The sequence below is a fragment of the Alternaria conjuncta genome, assembly GCF_024043145.1.
Source record: "Alternaria conjuncta strain BMP 0040 chromosome Unknown scaffold_29, whole genome shotgun sequence".
Taxonomy (NCBI): domain Eukaryota; kingdom Fungi; phylum Ascomycota; class Dothideomycetes; order Pleosporales; family Pleosporaceae; genus Alternaria; species Alternaria conjuncta.
The window spans coordinates 1-20,483 of record NW_026250118.1 but is presented as its reverse complement, the minus strand read 5'-3'; the positions used below and the strand labels follow the sequence as shown (position 1 = coordinate 20,483).

Below are 20,483 nucleotides of genomic sequence, written 5' to 3'. Positions count from 1 at the left end.
AGGCAGGAAAATGTGGAAGAAGAGAAAGAGAGCGAGAATGTCGCGCATGAGGTATGGGTGCAGGTGTGGTACTCTCACGACGGAAAGTGAAGCAGCTATAAAGAGGCAGATGCTGTTAGCTGAAGACAGGGATGTCGACGCTGAAAGAGGAGACAGGAGGAATGGTCTGCGAGCGAATGCGCAGTTGAAGCTGAGAAGGAGGGACTACAAAGGCATGTGTTGAAGCATCTGCCGCTGTAGCGATATCGCTCCCGAGGTCATCAACGAGAGGCATGTGTAGCCTCGTTGGTACTACCATCGCACTAGAGTTGCTTTCTTCGTCCGCAGTATCAATCGATTTGTGACGATCACGACATCAAGCTAAGCCCAACCGAGCTTAGATCGTGTTTCACAACGGCGTCAACTTCGGAATCCCCGAGGTCCGACCGGAACAACACGTACTGCCGTTCCCTCACCTCATCTCCCACTCAACACCGCGCCTTCGTCACATCGTATCCCCGTCAAGTTGCGCAACAAGAGCTGTGCTACCTTTAGTCCGTCCTTGATGCGAGCATTGGCATCGCCTCCTGTTTACTGCCTCGCCATTGAAGCTACTCACACGTGAGCAGCTACCTGTAGCTGGCCATCGCACGTTCTTCTCTTTGTCAGATCAGCAGGTATTGCTGCAGAAATTAATACAACGTCTGTCTATACATCGTCTACCTGTGTTTCGATTCCAGTACAGACATAGTGGAGCATTTGAGTGGCATCGCGCTCAATTGAGGCAGTTTCTAGTGCACTATACCCAATTGGGCAGCATACATCCAGAGCACCCTGTTGGTGACGACCTGGCAGTCTGACGAACGTACCCGGCTTCTATACGTATCGATTGCGTGAGGGGCAGGCAAGATGCGGGGCATATCGACGTTCTCAACCATTCTCTTTCCTCTTCTCTCTACATCCACAGTCTTTGCTTCAGAACAACAGCCCTTCGAATTTGGCGCCATGTCTGCACCCCAATACACGCTTCCTCCGCTACCATATGCCTACGATGTAAGTATAGCCTGAGATGACTTTACTACCCCACGCACAGTATGCTCATAGTTCATAGGCATTGGAACCGCACATCTCCGCGCAGATCATGGAGCTGCATCACAGCAAGCACCATCAAACCTACATCACAAACTTGAACGGTCTTCTCAAGACCCAAGCCGAAGCTGTCTCTACCTCGGACATCACCTCGCAGGTTTCCATACAACAGGGAATCAAGTTCAACGCAGGCGGACACATCAACCACTCCCTCTTCTGGCAGAACCTCGCACCTGCAAGCTCGGATGAGGCCAAGAGCTCCGCTGCTCCTGAGCTGCTCAAGCAGATCAAGGCGACCTGGGGTGACGAGGACAAGTTCAAGGAAGCTTTCAACGCCGCTCTGCTCGGCATTCAGGGAAGTGGTTGGGGCTGGCTGATCAAGACCGACATGGGCAAAGAGCAGAGGCTGTCCATTGTGACGACCAAGGACCAAGATCCTGTCGTTGGCAAGGGCGAAGTTCCGATCTTCGGTGTTGATATGGTGAGTTGCTGGCTCTTCGACCCTTGAGGCCACAGGCGACTAATTTGACATATAGTGGGAGCATGCATACTACCTCCAGTACCAGAACGGCAAAGCTGCATATGTCAAAAACATCTGGAATGTCATCAACTGGAAGACGGCGGAGGAGCGTTACCGAGGATCGCGCGCCGATGCTTTCAGCGTTCTCAAGGCTTCTATGTAAGCGGGCGGAGACCTCGTGTAGGGACAGCACGAAACGATGTGAATGATATGATGATTTTGCGATCGCAACTTGACATACATACATACCTTCACTGAAGAGCACCATGGTGGATCTTAGCGCCCGAGCTTGACCAATCGGGTACTCTTCCGAAACTTGCTCAAAGACACGCATTCACTCTCAAATCTCAAACATTGCAACACATGTCACTGAAACAGTGCGTAGACTACAAAGCCTTTGCATGTTTGCTACTATCGACAATCATTCGCTCGCCATTCACTACCCCTCGGCGCCGATCGATCTCAGGCTTGCCTTCCTACACTCGTATACTTACACACTGTTCATTCACCCAACCACGCTCTTCCATCGTCATTCTTCTACTGTCGGAAGGCCGAGTTTATTTCTCTGTATCCGTTTGGTCTCCTTCACCAGATTCTAGCAATGTGCAACGGCAGCTCAACGCGCGTCAGCCAAGGAGGCTCGATAGCAGTACTGCGACCAACATCCCACCTAGCACGCATACACCAAGAACAAGAGATGGTCCTATTCTTTACCAATTCGCTCTCAAAATGCGGGACCAACGTTGAATGCCAAGGGCTTGACGACGTTTTGCAACAGGATAGCCACCGGCTGGTCATACAGTGAGTTCAGTCCGGCACGGCTGCGTCCTTCCAAAGGGCTAGCGCAATGCTGACAATGCTATTAGTTGTGACGGTGATCTCTGCTCGTCAACGCAACAAGGTGCATTGGATGCTTTGTATTCTTTTGAAATAGAGTCGCCACAAAGAGGTTTCATGCAGCTACCAGAGAAACTGCACCTCGGCGTTGGTGACAAAGGTATTATCGGAAGAAGGATCTCGGTCATGACAGGGTCAGCACAGCAACCTTTGACTTTAGCAGAGGGTATTGTAGGATGGAATTGAACGAGTATCAGTTTTGAACAAAGTATATGACCAACCATTTCGTGGGTAAGCAACCATCAAAGTGAAGCTAGAGTGACAATGGACAACACATGGCCATTTTACATCATTCCATGCTCGCCGATCCAGAAGTTCTCGTCTCTATGCCGCTCAAAGTCGATGTCGCCCAATGTCAGCAGGTTCGGCGTGGCGACAGTGTCGACTGTACGAGCGACAGCGCGTTCATCCTGACTATGTGAGCAGACGAGATAACATTGGTGGACCACTTACTGGGTTAGCCTCGTTTCCGGCTTGTACAGATTGCGCCACTTGAGATTCTTCGTTACCCTCGAAAGCCTCCGCAATCGTGTTGCGAAAGACATATTCGATGAAGTCGTGATTCTCGGGCAGCTCCTTTGCTTGCGCGGCGGTGAGCAAAGTTATGTACAGCTGCCCACCAAGAGCCTCCCAGATATATAGGTGTCCTTTCCCTCCGTCGAGCTCGTCGATGAAACTCTTGAAGACATCAGGAGGGGTATCATTCTTGCTGTGTATCGCATACTCTTGCTCGGTTGTTGCGGTCGCGATCGGCGTCTCACTACTGGATGACAAAGTCCGATTCACAGTGGCAGTAAAGCTCTCGCTAAGTTTGATACTTGCGGGTAGTTTATTCCCACGATCTTCAGTCATTCTCGACGATACCATGTCATTCGGCGGAATATGGTGGTCATCCCCAGATGCAGTTTCGGGATGCAAGATCGTCGATGCAGGTATTCTGAGCGGCTGTGGCGTATCTGATAGCGACCTTTGTCCAGTCTGCGCTACACCGACAGCTCGTCCTTGCTCTGCAAGATTCTCTAGCTCTTCTTCCGGCACCCCGCCATCGTTGATACCAATCCACTTGATGAAGTCATGGGATTCAGAAATTTCTGTTGCTTGCGTGGCTGTCATTTTGGCAACGTACATGTAACTTCCGATATAGTCCCATCTAACCAGTGAGTTTTCGACCCCGTCAAGTGTGTCAATCAGGGCTTTAAACTTCTCCCAAGGCGTGTCGTGCTCGCTAGCGATATGGTACCACTGTACAGGGTCAACACTGGAATCCCGTCTTTCCTCTGCGAACTCCTCTAGCTCTTCTTCCGGCACTCCGCCCGTGTTGAGGCCGATCCATTCAATCCAGTCATGCGTATCAGCTATTTCTGCTGCTTGCGTACTGTTGAGCATGGTGGCGTACATATAGCTGCCAATACCGTCGAATCTGGCCAAGAATCCCTCACCTCCGTCAAGGGTGTCAATGAAGGTCTTGAAACTTGTCCAAGGCACGCCATGTTTGGTTGCAATCATGTATTCTCGTTTGAGATCAGCTGCGGATGTCGGCGTCTCTCTACTAGATGACGATGTCTGGTTCGAAGTAACAGTAGAACTCGCGCTCTGTGTCGTGGAGGTCATGTCTGTAGTCGACTGCAGAGAGGTGGTCTGCGCGGTAGAAGTTGCCTTAGTACTTCGCGTCGGGGCTGTTTTGCTAGGCTTGTCTGTCCCACTAGTTTGCGCTGTCTGACTCAGGCTAGAGCTTAGTCGTAGCACTTCAAGAGTGGCGCGATCTTAGACCTGTGGCGTCGTTGGGGGCGATACGACCCGATACAGAGACGTCCCAGCTCTTCGCAAATCGAGCAAGCAGAGCCTGGGAAGGCTCTTGTTCAAGCTCGCTAAAGCTGCCCAATCAACCTTCAACAAGATTGCTCTTCAGGTTAACCGTACTAAACTCCCGGATTTGGTAAACGACGAAGCTGAAGCCTCACAATCAGCTAAGATATGTATGCCAGAGATTGGATAGAGCGTGTGTTTTGTTGTGAGCATCTTACAAGAAAGGTTGAAGCGTAGGAGAGTAGACGCTGCCTAAGAAGGTAAGATACACAAAACGCAGGAGAGAACACAACACTTACAAGTACAATCAAGTGTGAGTGGGAGCGCAAAGGTTACCAGCTGCAAGCCGAAGCGAACTTGTCTAGCGATTGGGCTCGACGGTGCTAGAGAAGGGAGACGCGACACGGAGCGATATCTGGGACGCAGAGGGCCTTTGAATCGCGCCAACTGCGGCAATGTACTTCGTCTAATCCAGGAGTAGGGATGTGTGTTCAGCGATTCGTGGAAGGGGCTTTGTACCAACAAGCACCGTGCGTATTGCTGCGGCCGCCCCCAGCTTCTCCCAGAACAATTGGTCGTGTTGGCAGGGATCAATATGCAGCATGACGTATTGTAGGGTCAGCACAGCCTCACTGCTGAAATCCACTATAGCTTCACCTGTCTTACCTATAAGCAAGGAGATACTTGTAAGAGAGAGAGAAGAATCGCATCTTCAGACATTACCCAACGTCTGACAACAAACCGAATCGACGGAATCAACAAACCTTAGGCTGCCCAGAAGCCATTTTGGACAACATCCAGAGGCAGGATATAGAGACAGCAAAGATTCAAGAATAAGTAGGCAATCTTACACATTGCTCTATGTGTCTGGTGCGAGGTTAACATCACGTCTTGCACAAATCAAGATGCTTATTGAAGCAGTCTCCCGGCGGCGAGGGTATTAAGTACACCCCAATCCTCATACGTCTACACATACTCTTGTGTGTTACTCAGAAGCCACGCCTCTACCTTCTCCGCGGCAAATTCGTCGTGACGTTGAGCTAATGTAGAATAATCCTCATCTATCCAGCCAGGTGTACCTCCGGTGAGAAGGACTTCACCGAACCTTCTGCAAGACCCAAAGTCTAGTAGGACTGGGTTGTCATTGGTGTCGAGAGCAATATTTGAGGGATTGAGATCGTTGTGCGCGAGTCCAAGAGAATGAAGGTGTTTGAGAGCCGAACGAATACCGCGCATGCAAGCCTCGATATCGAGAGGCTGTGAGACATCCTCGTGACGGTATTGCAACATGACACTGTACTGATCCAGAGCAATACCGGTAACACGACTGCGATTGACAGTGCAACCATGGAACCTGATAATGTTCGGATGGGGATTCTCTTCGAGGAACTGTAACACCTCTGCTTCTCCGAGTAGCAGCTGGGGCAGAAGCTTTGTCTCCGCTTCATTATCCAGACACAATAGCTTAGGTCGCTTGATGTAGTACTGGCTCCGGGTTTCTTCTGGTACTATAGACAGACCGGTAGTCTTCAGCGGATATATCTTCTCGTCAGGAACTTGTTGCAAAAGTCGATTCAGATCCTCAACTGTCAGATCATATTTTGTCTTCTCCGTTGTCTGACCAAACCATGCTCTCTCGTGATCATCGATGTACGAGAAGGTTGATCGTATAAATGCACCGGTCTCTATGTGTACGACTTCGCAAAGTTGCTTCAAATCTCGTTTTGAGCGGATGTCGGCGCTGGTGCATGAATCGCCGCTCATGTTTCGGTTTTATCGGAGTAGACGCAGGCAGGAGGTGCAGGTTGGAGACGCAGCACGGAGACGCAGGGAGGAAATGTAAAATAGAGGTGGGGGATAGATTGGATGTGAGGTTATCGCACACGTAGAATCTTCAAAGTATCAGTTAGACAAAGCTGAAGGGGAACGCAAAGTACTTTAATAACTCGTTGGGACCAGCGTCGCTCGGTGTGAGTGTTGGTCGTTGTTGGCGTTCCCCACGGGTATTTTACGGCATATCAGGTGATGAGGGCACTGCGACAGACCTGGAAGCCTCGAAGCTGCTCATTGGCTGGCTATATCAACAATGCAACAAAGGCAGCGGAGCCACAGCATCCGGCCCCCTGGCTCGGAGTCACTCTTCGATATCAGGGCAACATTTGGCACGTGACTATATATGCCACACAACAGAGCCTCGCCTTTAGTCGCCGAAGGATGGGGCGAAGGATTTTGAAACCCAACCTTGGAACCTAGAACCAGACAGCAGTCTGAGTCAAAGGCGCACTCTATTCTTTCTGAACGTACAAGATAGCCCCAACCAGTGCGATGGAAAGGATGATGAGTATGAGAAAGCAGGAAGGCGCGGGAAGGCAGACTGCTGAGCCACAGACGTGCATTCGGGCTAGCGCACCGCCGCAATCAATCTGCAGCATCGCACAACATTGTTGTCCTTGGTGCTGCGTGTCTCAGTTCCAGAATGTCGTCAAAATCCTGGAAGTAACTTAGCGATGAGGTGGCGTTGGAGCATGTGAACGGGAAGCTGTGCACCTGGGCACTCTCGACGATGGCGATGGCATCGGAGGTCGGCAAGTGCATGACGTCGCTGCTGACCTCATCGTGATTGGCTGCATCCTCAGCCAGTGGGCCCGAACGCTTCAACCCACAATCTATGTGGCCATCTCCGCGCCGTCAGCTCTACATGCCCGCTCTACCTCACGGTCAAATCTCGCTCATCCAATCCTCGCGGAAATAAAGGTCGGAACCGACTCATCGATCGCATCCCGTGACTGACCTGGCGACAAAGGCTCCGATCTTACCGCAGCGCCGCAGCGCCGTGATCCTTCGCACCATGTGAACGCCGAGGGAAGAGCATTTAGGCAAAATGCAAACGACGCGCTAACATCCCGCTGTGGAGTCTCCACACTCATGGGCTGCCAGCTCGAAGAGGCGGGGGCTGGCGGCATGGGTGTCCGCGGACCGGCAGATACGCGCTGTTAATTAATACGACGCGCGGTGGCTGCTCGGTATGCCTCTGGGTATGCAAGCTGGACGACAAAGCCTGTTACTCTACCAGAAATTCGGATCTGGATGGCATTCACCTTGAGCAGGCCATCGCAAGACAGAGGCATCAGGTTGAAAAGGCGGTCGGTCTCGTGCCAGCTCCAACACGTAACGATCTCACAAAACGGTCGATTCAGCCGTGATTGCTCAGCATCTGTGCGCCCAAACGCGTTCTCCCCGCGTCGCCTCCACCCTCCGCGACTCTTGTCAATAGTGCGCCCAGCCGTCAGTGGCTTCTAGCCTGCTTCCTCGCGGGACGTTACAAGCAATGGAGCGCCAATGCCAGGACAGCCACCAATGCTTGAATCGCTGCCGCAGCCCGAAATAAGCGTTGGTGCCATGGAGCTTAACCGTCTCTTTATCCGCCATGGGAAAGCTTCGCAGCATCAACCACTCAGCGTGTAGGCCCGTTACCCGAGACAATGGTATGCTGACTTGGGTGGCCGCCCGAGCGAAATGGAAATGCATATGTAGGACTGCATTCCCCATGTCTTTCCTGATCTTGGGATTCAATTGTCAAGGGCTTCGCGAAGAGCTTACTGACTAACCCTGCACTTTTGTGCCTTATTCCATTCTTTGACGATCTTTACTTCGATCTTTCTTTCACGAACGCACTCGAATCGTCATCATGGCTCCAGTTGGTGGTGGTGCCGGCGACTTTGAGGTGGCCGCTCTGGCTCGCCGTCAAGCGCTCGCAGGTGCATCGGGACCCATGGCCCTGGTCAAAAACGCCAGAGTATTTGGTATCGCATGCTTTGCCTGCCTGGGTGGACTGTTGTATGGTTACAACCAGGGTGTCTTCTCCGGTGTTCTGACCATGCCTTCCTTCAAGGAACGTAAGTAAAGTCTCACCACTACAACTAGAGGCAAGTCACTTACAGATGCTCAGATATGGGCGACTACATCGCGGATCAAGAAACACTCGAATGGAACTCATCCAAGCAGGGCTGGCTCGTATCCATCCTCGAACTCGGTGCCTGGTTCGGAACAATGTACTCTGGATTCATCGCTGAGATCCTCTCCCGTAAATACGCCATCCTCGTCAGCGTCGCCGTCTTCATGGTCGGTGTCGTCGTTCAATGCACTGCTTCCGCCGGTCAAGGCCACAATGCAATTCTCGGTGGCCGATTCGTTACGGGTATGGGTGTCGGTGCCTTGTCCATGATCGTCCCCATGTACAACGCCGAGATCGCACCTCCCGAGGTACGAGGTGCGCTTGTGGGTCTTCAGCAATTGAGCATTACCCTGGGTATCATGATCAGTTTCTGGATCGACTACGGCACCAACTACATCGGTGGCACCGGGAGAGACGGACAGAAGGAAGCTGCTTGGCTTCTCCCTCTCGCTCTGCAACTGGCTCCCGCTGTGCTGCTCGGTGCTGGTATGATCTTCATGCCTTTCTCTCCCCGTTGGCTTGTCCATCACGGCCGTGAGGCAGAGGCGCGCCGTGTACTCGCCAACCTTCGTAGCCTCCCCCAGGAGCACGAACTCATCGAGCTTGAGTACGCCGAGATCCGCGCCCAAAGTCTCTTCGAGAAGAAGTCTCTGGCCGAGCGATTCCCCCATCTCCAGGACATGAGCGCGTTGTCGGTCTTCAAGCTGCAATTCGTCGCTATTGGTAGTCTCTTTACTACTAGAGGCATGTTCAAGCGTGTCCTGATCTCCACTCTCACCATGTTCTTCCAACAATGGGTAAGTGAATACCTGCGGATCGCATATAAGATATGGACTGACTGATGAACCAACGTTTAGACGGGTATCAACGCCATTCTATACTATGCTCCAAGCATCTTCCAAGACCTTGGGCTATCGGGCAACTCGATCAACCTTCTCGCCACAGGCGTTGTTGGTATTGTCATGTTCCTCGCAACAAGTAAGTTCTCACAGTAACTAACCACTTCACGTCACCGCGCTAACGAATCTACAGTTCCTGCGGTCATGTACGTCGACAAACTGGGTCGTAAGCCCGTACTCGTCAGCGGTGCCATCGGCATGGCAGCCTGCCACTTCATCATCGCCGGTATCTCTGCCAGCTACGAGGACAGCTGGGCCAGCCACCAGGGTGCTGGTTGGGCTGCCTGTGTCTTCGTGTGGCTCTTTGTCATCTTCTTCGGCTACTCATGGGGTCCATGTGCTTGGATTGTCATCGCGGAGATCTGGCCCATGTCTAATCGTCCATATGGTATTGCGCTTGGTGCTTCGTCCAACTGGATGAACAACTTCATTGTCGGTCAAGTCACCCCGGACATGCTTACGCATCTTCGCTATGGCACCTATATCTTCTTCGGTATCTTCACTGCTATGGGCGCTGCGTTTATCTTCTTCTTCTTCCCGGAGACCAAGGGTGTTTCTCTCGTAAGTTTCCTCACTCGACCATCTGCATGCGTGCTGTTTGCTAACGACCCTCCCAGGAAGAAATGGACACCCTCTTTGGCTCCGCCGGTACCGCAGAGCGCGAGAAAGAGCGCTGGGCCGAGGTTCACCGCGAAGTCGGACTTACCGACCTCCTCGCGCGCTCTGGCCTTGTGCATGACGACGGTGTCGCCGATTTCCACAAGAGTAGCATGGAGAAGGAGAAGCCAGAGGTTCTGGAGCAGGCATAACTCATGCTTCAGTAGACCTGTTGAAACGAGTAAACTAGTTGGGGTTAGGAGGCTATCGGGAACAGACGACTTGTATATACTCTTTCGCTTAGCAAATCGTTCTATCTTGATATATTGGATCGCAAGCCTCAAGGTTAACATTCACTCTGACATGAAATCTCTCCTCCTCGTAGTTTGCCTCGCGACCTTGGCCTGACCCCCACCACGCCTCGCAACAGTCGTGACCACCGGTTTCTTCGGCACCTCCTTCCTCGCTCCAACACCCCGCTTCCCGTTCTCCCGCTCTACTCTCTCCCTCTCCGCTTCCTCAACGGTCTGCTCCTGGATCCTCACCGCTACCTCTTCCCACACGCCCGGTACACCCGTCTTCATCGTGTACAACCGCCCTTCTTTAACGTAGAATTTGAAACGCGGTTCACCCATGACTTCCAACATACGCTTGAAAATACCCTTTTCCCTCTGCCTCTTAACCCACGCTTCACTCTTCGGTAACTCAATGTTTGCCAGACGCAGTTTTTTCGGCGGCAGAGCGCGGAGTTCGTGCAGGAAAGCGGTGGTGTGTTTGCGGAAGGGGAAGATTCGCAAAGTAACGAATTCGAGCTTTGTGTTTGCGGTGGCGGCGGTGTTTTGGCGGAGGCTCCTGGCGAAACGGAGGAGTTCGGGCCGGGAGCGGCGCGCGTAGTTGGCGGTGGTGGGGATTTGGAGGAAGACTTGGTGGACGAAGGGGGCGGTTAGGTAGGCGAGGGTTAGGGTGGGGATGGTGCCGAGGATGCCGACTGGGGGGGGGGTGTTAGATCTCTTGCAACACCAACTGGATGAATACAGAAAACGTGTGGCGTTTGGTTGCTTTGGTTCTGAGACGAGGTTGTGGTTGAAGGAGTATGTGAGGGAACAGCATGCCGCCACCACGTGATGAGTGCTGGTTCGGACCTGCGCAAGACGGGTTGGACATATCAGGGACGTAGAAGATATATGCCCACGTATGATGACGCCAGATCCAGATCGAATCGATGTGACGAGAGAGGGGAATTGGTCTGGTGCATTTGGCAAGGAAAGTGGTGTAGATGAAGAGATTCGGGTCGTGACAGTTCACCAAGCATTAACAAAGTTCACTTACCGGTTATGGCCTGCATCTTCCGTACTCTCTCATCAGGTTGATTCTCGTTGTTCCACAATGGAGGCACACCGAAGACGAGAGTTGTGCCAAATTGCAACAAAGCCATTGCTTTCCAAAAGGATATCCACGTCGTTCGTGCGTCGCCCGCATCGTAGATCAGTAGTCTGGACGCATACACTGGACATATTCGTTAACAATGATTGCTCCTTGTTCGTCGTCCGACTACGTTCGAGCCATTACCTACTCTTCTCATTCTCTTTTCCGACTGGTTCGAGTGCCGACTTAGGCTTCTTTCCCTTTTGTAATGGTAATGTGGGATCTCTGCGTATCGTGGTGAATTTTCGTTGACAACTCCGGCAAATGTATCCACTGAGGCGAGCTTGAGCGACGGGTCGTGTGCCTCTAAGTGTGGGCGCTGTGCTTCGAAAAGCGGCCGCAAAGGCGAGAAGCCGTGGCTGCATACTGTCTGCAGTCAACGGCCGTGAAGAAAATTGCACACGTGTGTGGGGTTTGTCAGGCCTCGATGCGCAGAATCCCGTCACTGCGCGACGGCAAGGTTTGGCCGCTGGTGGTCGTAGCAGCAGGCTTACTCAGCAATGAAGCTGTACGGACGTGTAGGGGCGTGGATGGGCTGCGATGGTGCTTGTTGAGATGTCACGGTGTCACGTGGGATGATCGGCTTGCCGCGGCAACTCTAGCCGAAGCGGGTCAAGCTCATGTGCGGAGAGATGCCACGGTTCCCTCGACCAGCTGCAAGCGGCCCACTCAACGACCGGCGCCGTCATGCTCCTTTCTCGGTTGTAAGCTATCTGTTGCAGTGTTTTAACGTCGTTGCGTGCGCTTCATGTGATCAGTCGAGAGCATGTTGTTCGCATTTGCGCTGCTGTCGCTCGTTTCCTTCTTGTCCCTCGGATACGCCTACCAGGGCCTCAGCGACCATACACTCAAGCACCTGCCGGGACCGGGCGATGACTTCGACATAAAGAAAGGCTCTTTGCTGGCGCCAATCCTGGTACCCAGAGTCTCTGGAACCGAAGGCAATGTCGCCGTACGCCAACATTTCCTAGACTTCTTCAAGTCGCAATTGCCGGAATGGAGGCTAGAAATGCACAATTCGACGTCGACGACACCGGTAAGCAAGGGCAAGGAAGTGCCTTTTGTGAACATCATTGCGACACGCGATCCGCCGGGTAGCTCCGAGGGAGACGTCTCGAGATTGGCTCTCGTCGCCCACTACGACAGCAAGTACACGCCGACGGGCTTCATTGGGGCGACCGACAGCGCAGCCCCATGCGCCATGATCTTGCATATCGCGCGCAGCATCGATGCGGCGCTGACCAAGAAATGGGCAGCGGCCGACCCCGACGACTTCGACGTGGAGCACAAGGGTGTGCAGATACTGTTGCTGGACGGCGAGGAGGCGTTCAAGAGCTGGACCGACAGCGACAGTCTCTACGGCGCGCGGTATGCCTCACCTTATCTTTCTTGGCGATCACTTACTGACGCATAACAGAGCCCTCGCTGAAGACTGGGAGTCGACTTTCCACGTCGCATCATCGATATACCGCACCCCGCTCGATTCGATCGACCTATTCCTGCTACTTGACCTTCTGGGCTCCAAGGGTCCAAAGGTCCCTTCATACTTCAAGACGACACATTGGGCATATAAGCATATGGCGACTGCCGAGGCACGCCTGCGGAAGCTAGGCTTGATGAAGTCTTCTCCGAACCACGAATCGAAGATGGCAAAGCGGGAGAATAAGAAGCCTCGCGATGAACGGCCATTCCTCCCCGACGCGAACAAAGGGAATGATCAGTTCATGGGCGGCTTCGTCCAGGACGATCACGTTCCGTTCATGGCTCGCGGCGTCGAGATTTTGCATATGATACCTACGCCCTTCCCGCATGTGTGGCACACTATCGAAGACGACGGAGAGCACTTGGATATGGATACGGTAGAGGACTGGACGAAGCTAGTCATGGCGTTCACGGCAGAGTGGATGGAGCTAGAGGGCTTTTTCGACTTCAAGGCAGAGAAGCGGAAGCTGGATGGCGAGAAGTCGGAACTGTAAGCATCTTCCCATCCACTGTGTTGCATGTAAGTTAACGTACCGTAGCGAGATACCCTAGACCCTACGAATGAATTGTTTCGAATGTATAATCAAGCTGTGCAGCGCATTGTGACACTTTTTGCACGACTCGACACCACGCTTGGTGATGCTTACAGAGACAAAGCCAAGTCATGTTCACAAAGCAGGCCTCTCGCATGTCTTTGACCCGTGACTCGTTAAAGACACTTGTGTGGCCAATACACGTGATCTCTTGAAGTTGTATTCGTAGCAATGTCTCGAGCGTCACTTCCGCATTCCTCTCACTTTGTATGCGCTTCTAGTAACCAATGCTCGTTTTCTGGAATACTAGCATTTACCCATTTACAAACATTTCACGAAACACTGCACAACCGCCACCACGATGCCAAAAGGCAAAGCCAAGAGGCGTAACCCGCGACCGTACCACGGCTCTGCAGGGCCATATGAGACCCACCAAGGCTCATCACACAGACGTGGCGGTACGCACAAAGTACGCGATGAGAATAAGACTGACTCCGTCTACGACAACCTCAACTACAAAGAGCTTGTAGAAACAGCGAAAGAGCGTAGTATCTACCGCAAGGATATGAAGAAGGTAGAGATGGCTTGGGCCTTGAAGCACGACGACGAGAATAGAAAGCGTGCTGAACAGGACGCCCGTATTGCACGTCAAAGGAAGCTGGAGGAGGCAAAGAAGGAAGAGGAGAGAAAGGCTGCGGAGAAAAAGGCACAGCTCGTTGCTAAGCAAAAGAAAAGAAGAGAGAAAGAGGAGAGGAGAGAGCGTGACGAAAGCGTTAGTGATGACACTGTGAGTGATCCCGACTCGGAAGACGACGAAGACGCAGGGAACGAGTACAACCGCGAGAGATTCGGTGAGGCGCTCAGTGAGGAATCGTGGGATAGCAGTTCTTCAGAGTCTAGTGCTGCATCAGTAAACCAGATCTACGAGCCTGGATGCAGACTCCGCCTCTTCGAATGGCCCAACCAAACCATGCCATCAGCAAAACCCGGAGGTTGGGATTACAAAAGATGGTGTCCGCTGCCCTTGCCCTGTCCCGTTCCTTATGCACCTCTGAAGATTACAACGATGTATAGCAAGCAAAAGCTCATGTTGCCTGGAGCAAAGTATCCACCAGGCGTCGCTCCGGACTTCGTCCCCATCCTGAACCCTTTGGTTCGATCCGCAGCGCGTAACGGTCATCTCCTTGGCCCGCTCCGCAAAGCCGTTATCGAAAGAGGTACGGATTGGGCTCGACGCACCCTTGTACAGGGTTGTAATGGACACATGTACTTCCACCTCGGTTCGCGAAACGAAACCAAAGTCCTGGCCGACACATACAACAAATGGTATCTCGAAAACAGAAAGTTGCTGCGCGTGAAGGGAAAGGGTAATGGCGATCCTAGTGATCGCGCTGCACGCCATGCGCAACGGCAGAGGAATAAGGCGAAGATGACGGCGGAGGTGTATGAGGCGTCGCAGTATCGGCCGTTGGCCATGTGCTATGTACCTGCTTATCTGGGGTATAGTGAGCCGGTTCAAGATAGTGTGGGCAAGAAGTGTTTGGAGAACTTGTTCTTCGTTAGGTTTCCCGGGTGCGATGTACCGCATTATTACTTCTGGGCCAGGGAGGGGGAGTGGGGTGATCCTACGGTGGTGAATCCGGGGTGGAGTGCTCAACAGTGGAAAGAGAAGGGCACTATGGGCATGGAAGAGAACGGGAAGAAAGGGGAAGGATCGAGAAGAAGTCGGCCTGCTGGAACGCAGTTGGTGCGCGTCCGCAGGTCATCTATTGACCTCCCTTCCTCTCCACCTTTCCCAACCCCAACAAACATCACCGAAACCATATCACTCGTCGAGCACCAAATCTACCGCGACGGCCTTTCCGGAACCCTCGCGCACTACCGACAAAAGTGGGCTGTGAATGGGAAACAACGTGCCTGGCAAACGTTCGCTGCAGCATTACCAAAGCTATGGCCCAGTGGCGAGATACCAAGCGTGCCACCCGTACATAGCGAACCTGGGGTGAAGCTTTCGGTTAAACTGGCTACTATCGATTGCATGAAGGAATATGGCGAAACGCCGTTTAGTCCGTTGAATGGGACTGAGGCGTGGACGAGGGATGATGATAGGGTTTGGGATGTTGTTGAGGTTGATGTCGAGGAGGAGGCTGTGTCACCTATCGCTTCGACCGAAGAAGACGACGACGACAACGACGACGAAGCTGAGGGAAAGGATGGGGAAGAAGGGACTGGTGCTTCTGAGGAAGACGACGGCAACGAAGCAGACGATGAGGCGTTGTGTCGCCGTGATAGCGTGGTTTCTGGTATGGATTTCAACATGTCAGATGCAGTGGTGGCATGGTTGGAAGGAGTTAGTGATGTTTCGGCAGTGTCGCCTGCGCCGAGCGAACCGCTTGATGGAGAGATAAAACTGCTCGAGTGGGAAACAAGGTACCTGCCGGGTAGCAACGACTCGAGCGGTAGTGTTGCGATAGACGGCTTGTACCTGTTCTGCTGTACACTGTAGACAGATTTCGAAGCACAAGTAGGTAGAGATTAAGTAGTTTATAACATAAGATAGCTAAACAACGTCTCTATATTAAGTAATACACTAACAATTTTAGACTATAACTTTATTAAATATACTAGTTCTCTATAAAGTAGACTTATTATAGCTAAGTAATGTAAGAAAAAAAATAAAAGCTAATTAGTAAGGTTTATAAAATTAAATTAGCTATTTAAGAAAGAAGTATTTATTAACTATAATAGTAGACGTAGTTTATTAAATTAGATTACTAAAGTAAGTAAAGTAGAATATATAAAAACTAAAAATAGCTTAGATATTAGTAGTCTAAAAGCTACTATAATAGAGTAATTTAAGATATTATATACTTTATTAGTAAGCTAATAGTATTATAGCTTAAAAGACTATATAAAAAAAGTAAGAATTATTACTAAAAAACTAAAAAATAAGTAATAAAACGTTTAACTTATTTTAAGAATAAATAAGCTAAAACTTAAAGCTTTAGTATTATTACTTAAAAATAAGTTAAAAGTTCTATATTTAGAGTAGCTATAAAACTATTTTATACTAAAGTACTTTATAAGAAATATTAAGTCTAAATACTTAAATAAAATTATAATTTAATTTTATATACTTTCTAGTTTATAACTAATAGAGTAATTTTATCTAAAGTTATAGTTTAAATAAATATACTAAAATTCTAGAGAAAGCGCACTTTTTCTATTCTATAAGTTACTTTTAAAACTTTTAAAATATAAAAAAGAATCTAGATCTTATACTAGATACTATACTATTTAAATAGTTTTAAGTTTTATTAGTAATTATAATTATAAAAGTTATATTATAATAGTTATATTACTATACTTACTATTAGACCTAGAATTTATCTATACTTTCTAAACTTCTATCTATTTACTTTTATAGCTAAAAGAAAGACTATATTATACTATAGTCTAACGTCTACTCTTTTACTAAAGTCTTTACTAGAAGGTTTTCTTAGAATACTTCTATATTAACTTTTTAGAATAGTCTAATATTTCTATAGCTCTATAGCTTACTTATAACTATTTCTAAGTTTACTTTTAAGTATACTAAAGTAATTTTTATTACTTTTATTTTTATAAATTTATTATTATAATTTATATTTATAGTAAATATAATAAAAGAGTTTTATAAATTATTATAGCTATATATAGTAAGTATAAAGTATTTAAAAAAAATACCTATATTAAGATTACTTTATAGAGTTACTAACTATATTTTAATACTCTACTTTATATTAATACTTTACTATAATTACTATACTTACTATAGTTTTATAAGATTCTCTTACTTATATAACTTTTATAATTCTTTTTTAATTATCTTAAAACTATTATAAAAAATAGTATTATAGTAGATATAATATAGTAGAGTAATATAAAAAAGAAAATATAAAGAAAGTATACTTTTTTAAAGCTAAATATCTAGATAAGTAGAGTAGCTAGACTAAAAGTTTCTTAATATTCTAAAAAGTAAGATACTAAACTAATATATTTTAGTTTAGTAAACTAGCTTACTAAGCCTCTAGACTATAAAATACTAGCCTAAAAATTAGCTTTAAAAAGCTACTCTCTAAATTAGAGTATATCTTTTTATATAGTATAAAAAAGTATAGTTTTTTATATTTAATAGATTCTATATAGTCTTACTAATTTTATACTAAAATATCTTAGTAGTAGCTATTTTTAGTAATTTCTAAATTAAGATTTTAAATTCTAGCTTTAAAGCTTTATAACTTACTTATACTTATCTAAAAAAAGATAGTTTAATAGTGAAAAATATTTAGTTTTAGCTTTATATTTTAGCTTAGTTTAAAAAATAGTAATATTCTATTTTTAGTATTTTAATAAACTTTAATAAAGTTAAAGTAGCTATAAAAAGCTAATTATAAAATATAAAGTAAATTATACTAATAAAAGTAGTTTATATAAGTATATATTACTAGCTTATAGAAGAAAGTGTCTAAAAATAGAAACTTAATATTTTAAGAATTTTAAGCTTTAAAGTAGTATAACTTTATTAAAACTAAAGATTAAAAGCTAAAATTTAAAATTAAGGCTATATAAGATAAAAGTATTTATATTATTAAGAAATTACGTAATATAGATAAAGTTTATTTTTTAGCTTTTTTTTAAATTCTTAAATAACTCTTTAAGTAGAACTTCTAAAATTCTAAGAAAATTACTAAAAATATATAAAAATATAAAGAATAATATAAAAAAATAAAATTAGTTCTTTTAGGCTTAGTTTAAAAGATATAGCTAGTTAAAGTAAGGTTCTTTTTTTATCTTTATTTTAACTCTAGTTAATAAGCGCTAGAGGCTTACTAAGTAAATATTCTAGTAAGCTAATTTAAAGAAGGAGTTCTTAGCTTTCTAAAATACTAAAAGTTTTAGTTCTAGCTAGTCTAGTTATCTAGATATCTAGCCTTAAAAACTATAACTTTTTTAATATCTCTTTTTTTACATTACTCTACTATATTACTATGTAACTAACTCTATATAGGTATTTTATTATAGGTATATTCTATAAGAATTTTCTAATTACTATTTAAAACTATAGGAAATAAATAAGTTCTTTCTATAATATTTACTACTAATTTAATACTATAAAAGTAAAGATCTATATCTAGATAACTAGACTAGTAAAAAATCTAAATATTTATATTAAAGAAAGCTAGAAGCTTTCTTTTTAAGTATACTACTTAAATATCTACTAGGTTTATCTTAAGCGCTAGAAAACTATTATTAAAAAAAGATAAAAAACTCTTCTTATAAATACTAGTTATATCTTTTAAACTAAGCTTAAAACTTCTAAGTCTATTTTCTTATAGTTTTTTACTACTTTTTATTATCTTATTTAAAAATATTACTATTTTAGAGCTTTTACTTAAAAGGTTATAAAAACTATTAAAAGAAGAGTTTTATTTTTTATTTATTCTATAACTTTCTACTTATATTAATACTTATATAATATATAGCCTAGTGTTAAGATATTAACTTTCTTATTCTAGATTTAGCTTTCTTATACTACTCTAAAATATTAAATTTTTAAAACATTAAGTTCTAATCTTAAGAAAGTATTTTTAAAAGACTAGTTATATATATAGTATAATAGCTTAAACTAAATATCTATTTTAAAGTTTAATAATATAGGTACTTCTTAGGCTATATAGAATTATATAACTTTCTAATTTCTTAATACCTTAGTATAAAGCTTATAGACTAAGAAAAGCTTAGCTACTTAAGCTTATTCTTTTTTACTCTTAGAATAGGCTTATAGAATACTAAAAGCTTAGCTATCTTTACTCTTTTCTTCTAGGTAAAGCTTATAGACGCTATAAACTTTATAGCTTACTTTTAATAACTAGATCTTATTAAAGATATATACTACTATATACTATAAATAAAGGTATTTAGAAAATATACCTACATTATAATTATATACTATATTACTTAGCTACGTTATATCTACGTTATAGAACTACTATATTTAATAAATAAAAGGCTAGTTATATATACTTATATATATATAATACTTATTAGTATACTTTATTTTATCTTATATAAGTTAAAGCTATAGCTATATAAAACTTATTATAGTTTTATAAAGTACTTATAATAAAATATTACTAACTTTAAAAGAAGACTATATTCTTTAACTAAAATAAAAAACATTTTATTTCTAGAGTATATATTTTATATTAGCAAAAGTAAGTTTAAATACTATAATATTAGACTTTAAGATTTTAATCTTAAGGTTATTAAAAGTAGCTAATACTTAAAATCTTTTAGTATAGAATAAGTAAAACTATAGAAATTTTAATAGTTTTAAAAAACTATTCTTTTTTCTCTAGTATTATAAGAAGATATTAGTTTAGAAAGCTATATTTTAAAGCTAATTTTAAACCTAGTATACTATTATCTAGAATATTTAGAAGTTAAATTATAGTAAACCTAAAAATTCGCTTACTATTTTATTTAAAAAAATAGTAACAAGTCTTTAGTCTAGCTAGTCTAGTAGTCTAGATATAGAGCTTAAAAAAAAATCTTTTCTTCTTCTTTCTATATCTAGATTTCTTCTATTTTAATTATAATAATATATTTAAGATAGTAATAGTTATAGAAACTTTTCTAGTAAAACTAAAAGTATAATTAGAGCTAGTAATATAGAGCTATAAAGCTATAGAAATATAAAAGTTACTTTTATCTAAAACTTAGAGTAGAAATAAGCAATATAAAGTAGATACTAATAAAAATAATAGAAAGATTCTAGTAGAAAAGTAAAAGATAGAGTATAAAGTATAAAGTATACTTTACTACTAAATAGAAGTATCTTTATTAACTTTAAAAGTGTAAAGAATAGATAGGTAACAAGAACTATTCTCTAATAATAGAATATAGCTTTGTTAGAACAAAGTAGTTAAATACTATAATAAATAGTATAACTAATAAAGATTGTAATAAAGTAATTGCAGAGTAAATAGTAGGTAAAAGGTAATAATATTATTGCTAGGTAAAGAATAACTATAGAGAATTGCTATTTCTTTTATAGAAAATAGCTACTAGAATAATTATATAAATATCTGCCTATTTCTGCCTAAAGATAAGAATTTATAATTAAATCTGCTTAATTCCTAGATTTATAATCTAAGTCTGCTAAATTCTTCTTATCTTCTAGATTTATAATCTAGACTAGTACTAATTATATTAGTCTATACGTTGTATTGCATAGACTAATAATTAGTTTATTACTA

The 20,483-nt window shown here is 44.8% G+C and overlaps 7 protein-coding genes across 7 annotated transcripts; 4 read left to right on the top strand and 3 right to left on the bottom strand.

The window, feature by feature from the left end:
• Positions 1-984: 984 nt before the first annotated feature.
• On the top strand, positions 985-1,751 carry SOD2 (Superoxide dismutase [Mn], mitochondrial; the record flags this gene model as incomplete). The annotated part of the gene is made up of 3 exons (XM_051475213.1): positions 985-1,032; positions 1,091-1,549; positions 1,605-1,751. The coding sequence occupies 3 exons, from the start codon at positions 985-987 to the stop codon at positions 1,749-1,751; spliced, it is 654 nt and encodes a 217-aa protein (XP_051320917.1).
• A 1,018-nt stretch (positions 1,752-2,769) lies between these two features.
• Positions 2,770-4,096, bottom strand: J4E85_011009 (uncharacterized protein; the record flags this gene model as incomplete). Its single annotated transcript, XM_051475212.1, has 2 exons — positions 2,770-2,895; positions 2,939-4,096. 2 exons carry the CDS (start codon positions 4,094-4,096, stop codon positions 2,770-2,772), a joined length of 1,284 nt encoding a protein of 427 aa, XP_051320916.1.
• Positions 4,097-5,257: 1,161 nt separating this feature from the next.
• J4E85_011008 (uncharacterized protein) lies at positions 5,258-6,055 on the bottom strand (the record flags this gene model as incomplete). The annotated part of the gene is made up of 1 exon (XM_051475211.1): positions 5,258-6,055. The coding sequence occupies one exon, from the start codon at positions 6,053-6,055 to the stop codon at positions 5,258-5,260; it is 798 nt and encodes a 265-aa protein (XP_051320915.1).
• Positions 6,056-7,979: 1,924 nt separating this feature from the next.
• J4E85_011007 (uncharacterized protein) lies at positions 7,980-9,954 on the top strand (the record flags this gene model as incomplete). Its single annotated transcript, XM_051475210.1, has 5 exons — positions 7,980-8,187; positions 8,241-9,043; positions 9,104-9,224; positions 9,279-9,706; positions 9,763-9,954. The coding sequence occupies 5 exons, from the start codon at positions 7,980-7,982 to the stop codon at positions 9,952-9,954; spliced, it is 1,752 nt and encodes a 583-aa protein (XP_051320914.1).
• A 141-nt stretch (positions 9,955-10,095) lies between these two features.
• J4E85_011006 (uncharacterized protein) lies at positions 10,096-11,177 on the bottom strand (the record flags this gene model as incomplete). Its single annotated transcript, XM_051475209.1, has 2 exons — positions 10,096-10,730; positions 11,072-11,177. The coding sequence occupies 2 exons, from the start codon at positions 11,175-11,177 to the stop codon at positions 10,096-10,098; spliced, it is 741 nt and encodes a 246-aa protein (XP_051320913.1).
• A 756-nt stretch (positions 11,178-11,933) lies between these two features.
• On the top strand, positions 11,934-13,143 carry J4E85_011005 (uncharacterized protein; the record flags this gene model as incomplete). The annotated part of the gene is made up of 2 exons (XM_051475208.1): positions 11,934-12,535; positions 12,585-13,143. 2 exons carry the CDS (start codon positions 11,934-11,936, stop codon positions 13,141-13,143), a joined length of 1,161 nt encoding a protein of 386 aa, XP_051320912.1.
• Positions 13,144-13,543: 400 nt separating this feature from the next.
• Positions 13,544-15,688, top strand: J4E85_011004 (uncharacterized protein; the record flags this gene model as incomplete). Its single annotated transcript, XM_051475207.1, has 1 exon — positions 13,544-15,688. One exon carries the CDS (start codon positions 13,544-13,546, stop codon positions 15,686-15,688), a length of 2,145 nt encoding a protein of 714 aa, XP_051320911.1.
• Positions 15,689-20,483: the final 4,795 nt, after the last annotated feature.